General features: G+C 36.9%; 1 protein-coding gene across 6 annotated transcripts in view; it reads right to left on the minus strand.

Moving 5' to 3' along the window:
* The window catches only part of fkbp16 (FKBP prolyl isomerase 16), a 56,806-nt gene that overhangs the window by 26,611 nt on the left and 24,565 nt on the right, over window positions 1-5,630 (minus strand). For 2 of the 6 annotated variants that reach the window (XM_088006277.1, XM_014993154.2), the window contains exons 1-5: window positions 5,326-5,486; window positions 2,640-2,725; window positions 1,950-2,492; window positions 1,639-1,808; window positions 305-393 (exon numbers count right to left, since the gene is read on the minus strand). In XM_088006277.1, the coding sequence (XP_087862403.1) occupies window positions 305-393; window positions 1,639-1,808; window positions 1,950-2,391 (701 nt within the window). In that variant the 5' untranslated portion in view covers window positions 2,392-2,492; window positions 2,640-2,725; window positions 5,326-5,486. The other 4 variants (XM_088006274.1, XM_088006276.1, XM_014993153.2 and 1 more) reach the window with 4 other exon arrangements.

A 5,630-nucleotide genomic window follows, 5' to 3' on the forward strand; every position in this document is an offset into this window, starting at 1 on the left:
AGCTATTGGCTGTAATACGAGTAGGGTTACCCCATAGGTTAGGAGGTTACAGACACACCACGGATAGGTTCCTCCTGAATGGTGTTCAGACAAAGCCATCTGCTCCTGTTTATGGTCCATTAACCCCGCTAACCCAAGATGCACAGTCTGCCCCCACAGCAACAGGTTCAAGAGGCTAAAGATGACATTTTGATGTCATTATTGTCAAAGTAAAGATAAGTGCCTGAATCTTGTTGAGCCTGTTCCGAGTATGTTTTCTCATTTCCAAGATGACAATAAACAAAAGCAACTGGAAAATCCTTACCTTCCCAGAAGTCCGTAGGCATACTGGGAATCTGCCAGCAGTAATGTGATCTCCCCCTTCTGCATGGACATGACACACTCCTCTAGAGCCTACAGGTGTCAAGAAACACATCACTCAGAACACTATTCACATCCAGCTAATTGAATGGTTAAACAAAAACACATGTGCCTGGATTTGTCGCGTATTTCAATTAACTAACAAATTTTAAATATGTTATCTTTTCTTTTTCAGATTTCAAAGCTAAATGAGTGAGCTTGTAGAAGTGCAACTCCTCAACTGTCACCTGGAAAATGCCTAAATGTAATCCGATGGAACCATGAAGGGACCAGCGTCCTCGTCATAGTTTAGAAGGTTTTGACCCCGACTTTTCGTGATCCAGACAATTAGACCTGCTGTCACAGATGAATAAGTGGGAGGACTTGAGTTGCTATAAATTTTAGAGGAGATGAAAACAGTTGGTACATCTAAATAGAAGCAATGCAGTAGCTGTGGAAACTGTTTATGGCATCATTGTCCCTCTTTTTCATTGACTTTGTGGGATGAGAATCTTCAAATTGATATTCTGTGGGTCAGAATCTGCAAAGATTGTGAAGCTCTGGTCCAGACTATCTGTTATTTGGCAAGAAAACAATGTACCATTATGAGCAAGTAATTACCCTAAAACTTTGGTGAGAAAATCACTTCTACTTCTGAATATTTTTGTAAAAGCTTTAGTGGGGGGTTTGTACGCCATCTCAAAAAGTCACAAAGACCTATTTTCAAGGTCTACATAAGTATACAATGATATTTCTATTTCTATTCCCTTCTAAAATGTTTGAAAATTTGCCTTGAACCTTTTAAGTGAATTTATTAAAAATAGGACAATATATCAGAAAATCTGACATCTTCATATTGTGGAATTTTGAAATCCTCAACGTCTGACCCAAACGTTTCAGGAGATAACATTCACAATGTTTCCTTAAAGTCACACCACCCTTTTGATTCTTTTCACTGCATTTTATTAACTGAAACATGAATAGATGTTAAGGTTGACTAATAGATTTGATTTTGACAAAAAAAAAAATGTCATGAGGATTCGTGCCCAACAGCAACATATTGGAACCGTGTTTAGAAAGCAGTTCACATTTTAATTACCTGTCAGTCTGAATAACCCTTTTGTTATTTTCAGATTTAAAGAATTACAAAGGCAAACATCCCTCATCCTACATCATTAAGCCTGTGTTGTGAGCCCATAACAATACAGATTTGTTGACTTTTTTGAGGCAACACACACACACACACACACACACACACACACAAAATAGGATCCTTCAAGAAAAGCACAGGAGTATCACCTGTATTACATCTCCCTCTCCGATAACAAAGACAAGTTTGCAGTCCTTCTCCACTACAGTCCGGTCCTCAAGAACGCCCTGCATCTTCACAGTGACCTCTTGACCCCAGGTGGAGCGTGGGACCTGTTCGTCTCCTGATTCCAGAATTTTCTTCCTCAACAGCCGGTCGTCTGCATAACAGCAAAGTAAAGTACAAATCTAAGACTCTGGATTTATAGGAAACTATCCAGTTGGTTTAACAGTTTGACATTTAAAAGTTACTCTACTTTCCAATATCAGGAGTTCAGATGACTTATTCCATGTGTTCTTACCTGTGATGTTCTCCCAGTCCTCTGCCGCGAAGAGCTCCTCAAACTGAGCACATGTCCATTCTTCCACAGCGTATTCTGGAAAGAGAATCTCTGCTGAGCTGTCCCTCTCCACAACATCTTCTTCTGTCGAGGGGTCTTGAAACCGGACCATCTTCCAGCTGTTTGTTTTCTTCAGTTTTTTCTCTACCTTGCATTCTGCTTGTCGTCTCTCTTGCTCGCAGTTGGATAAGCTTTTTATCTCCTTGTCTTTAGTCTCGACTGCATGGTTCTCGAGTTCAGATGGGTCTTTCCCACAGAGCTCTTCACCTTGTTCTGGAGGCCCACAAGGCAGTTTGTTCAGAGGATCGCAGTCTGCGGGTTCAGAAATGCGTTCCGCCACCTTGGGCTCTGTGGGATCCAAAACACCATCCCTCTGCTCTTCACAACACGGCTCTGTCTCCATTTCACTGGGCGATGGAGACCGTCTGCATTAGTCCCAAGAGATGATCCTATTTGCTCAGCCGATGACCCACTGAGGTGTAGGGTTGTTGCTCTCACCAGCACCTATTCTTTGTTTAGACAAAAAAGATATATATCTCCTATATCTCCATAAAAACATTTAGGAATCCATGTTGTGTTTTGGATAATCCACCTCAGAATGCATTCCTGCTTTACCCAGTCACATATGATGCTTTTAAAGTTTTGTCCCACCTGCAAAATCTGCAATTCCGCCTCCCTTTGACCTCTCCTCAACAGCTTGCATCCATCTTAGTCAACGTAATTCATCGATGTGGTGGCTACAAAAAAAAAAAAGAAAAAAATCAATATAAAGAACCTGCACAGCGCAACGAAGGACTCACAGCCAGCAGACTGTGCAGTGGTAATCTACAGGATTAGAAGGAGAAAAAACCTAATCTGACAGAACGCCTGTAAGCTTCTTAATGACTTCACTGTCGTTCTGCTCAACACATGTGTAATATTGTGACAATTTAGTGATGTTTACCAATATTTTTTTAAAAACAAGCACCCAATTTGGTTACATTGAGTTGTATTAGAAAGTATTTATTCTCAAAATCCAAATTGAGACAACCAACAGCCAGCAGAAAGTAAGGGGTACAGCAGATTATTGATTATGTAAAAAGTGCCATGTTCAAACTTTTAAGAATCAATGTATTTTTTGCCTAACATAAAAACATGGTCTCACAGAGAGAAAAGTTCGTTTTTTTTCTCCTAAGTAATACAATGCTTATCAAAGCTGTGAGCAAATATTTAACAAAGCCAAACCTTTTAAGATGTTTTGGGGTTTAGCTTTTTAAACAGTGACATCTTTCAAAACCCATTAGAGCTGAAAACTCAAGTTTACATGCAGTGAAAATTATATATTATTTTTCATGGCAGCATAGTGCAGTTATATATAGAAGTCTATCACATTAAAGTAAGATCAAAGTATTTATTTTTGTGCGGTTTGTTTTTCTAATGGGTAAAAAAATGGTTACTTCCCTATATCAAAGGTAAATCATCAGCACACTGTCAGTATGGAATATTACAATCTTAAAGCACTATTAGGGTGTAACACTTGGCAGGCTACAGCATTTCAGGAGCAGTGCATTGAAATTCTACCTGCCAATACATATTTTAGCCACTTGGACATCTGTAATGCCATTAACTGATCCAGATATTAGCACCTAAAATCAGAAGCCTAAAAGAGGGAGCAGAGGATGGTGTGAAAGAAGAAAGAGTAATAAGAAAAACAGTTGGTAATCATTACCAACGCATTACTGAATTAGAATTTCCCCATTCCGAGACATCAGATGGATTTCTATTTCTATTTGACAAACACTGTGATGTTTAATAAAACAAATGTGGCAACAATGGTGAATGAAATGTTTTTGACATTGCTTTCAAACACAGATTTGTTGATCACTGTGACACCAATATCACTCTACATTTCTACATTTCATAAATAAACACTGCCTCTCTGACTCATTCTTTAATCCACATCAAAGGATGTTATCCATCAGGATTAAATTAATCCAAATTCCATTTCTGGCATTTCATTTCTCTGACAGGCAGATGTTTTGCATGTGTCAATATTGTTTTGTTGTTGTTTTTGAATGTTTTGTATTCAAAACCTTAAAGGATTATTAAAAAAATAAAAAAAAGTTTGTATTCCTACACTTATGTTGTTTATTCTTGTTTTTTTTATGTGTCCACACAGAAGTATTGAATGAGTCTGATGAGTATTTGTATTTTTCAGCATCCTCTATTAATATTTCTGGTTGCAATAGCTATCTCGTCTGATATGAAATTATTTTTTAAAGATTGCGTCACACTACAATAAAGGTAAAATTTTAATGTGATGTCTGGGCATGTATTGTCTCTTATATAGTTACTGTCAGTATATGAGATTGCCTGGTAAAATAACATTCAGACATTATTTAGGAATCTCAGAGGTAAGATTAGTGTTTTAAGCTTAACTCTGCATTTCAGGCTCTTATTTTGAACTATAAGGGAGTAGTTGTTGAGTAAAAATAAGCTTACATAAGAATTGAAGAAACCTTTATCACTTTAACCATATGTCTAGTAATATTTTAGCCACTTAGCAACTAACAGTTAAAGTAAGATTTAGCTTTGTAGCTTTCCATTTACACAAAACTGATATTTTAGTTTTTAATGTGTCGGGATTGAAAATCATGGTCTCCAGTTCAAACTTTAAAGTACTTAAAGTGAACAGGATAATAATAATAATAATAATAATAATAATAATAATAATAACTAAAACCAGCTTCTTTAAAAAAAACACTAAGAGATATATTAAACCTTTGCTCTAGTGGTGAAACCACAAAACAGAAGACTTTTGAATTAGGACCATAAAGCTTTCCCAAGCCCATAAAGAAGACAAACAGAGTTTCAATATTTTTCGCTGATTAGATCCTTGAAAAAAAAGAAAAAAGTTTGTGATCTTTATCACTTTGTTAAAAAGACTTTTAGTTTTTCAAAGAAAATTGTATGTAAATTATTTCCTCACTTCCACTTGATCCCAACATGTATTGTTTTGTCTGTTGAGCTAGGTGGACTTTTACAGTCTTTCTTAAATATTTTATGTGAGCCTACATGTTGTATTTGCAACATCCTAAGCAGCATTGTTGATAGATGCAGTAAGACAACATGTTACATAGCTAGAACTAATGGCATGATGTTGATATAATAAACCTTTTACAATAATAGAAAAGTTATAAATAAAAATGAATAAACGGCATATAAACAGCAACGTACTGAGTAAAATGGCATTTGTTTTGTGAGTCATGTTTTCAAATGCATTTACTTCCTTGTATAAATGTTTGCATGCGGGTGTGTGTGTCTGTTCAAGTAGTAAGAAAATTCAAAGTGTATTTACCTAAATCCAAAGAAGCGAGACTTGGATCTGACCCATTGGCCAAATACATCAAAGAAAAAAACAGACTTCAAGCAACCGGAGTGGCATTGATGGCTAAAAATACTGACCAGAGAACCGAAAGTAAAAAAAAAAAAAAAAAAAACGAAAGAAGGAAAAAGCTTTGCACACATATTTACTTTAATATTTCAAGAATGCGTGTGCGCTGGTACTTGTGGGTGTGAGTGTACGTGTGTTAGCTCCGCCCCCACGCCTTCTTCTCGGTGACGTTCCGGGCAGAATGTCGCCAATCGGCTTCAGTTGTAGAA

This window comes from Poecilia mexicana, unplaced genomic scaffold (genome assembly GCF_051168715.1).
Source record: "Poecilia mexicana isolate PSO_F unplaced genomic scaffold, ASM5116871v1 scaffold_6, whole genome shotgun sequence".
Classification (NCBI taxonomy): domain Eukaryota; kingdom Metazoa; phylum Chordata; class Actinopteri; order Cyprinodontiformes; family Poeciliidae; genus Poecilia; species Poecilia mexicana.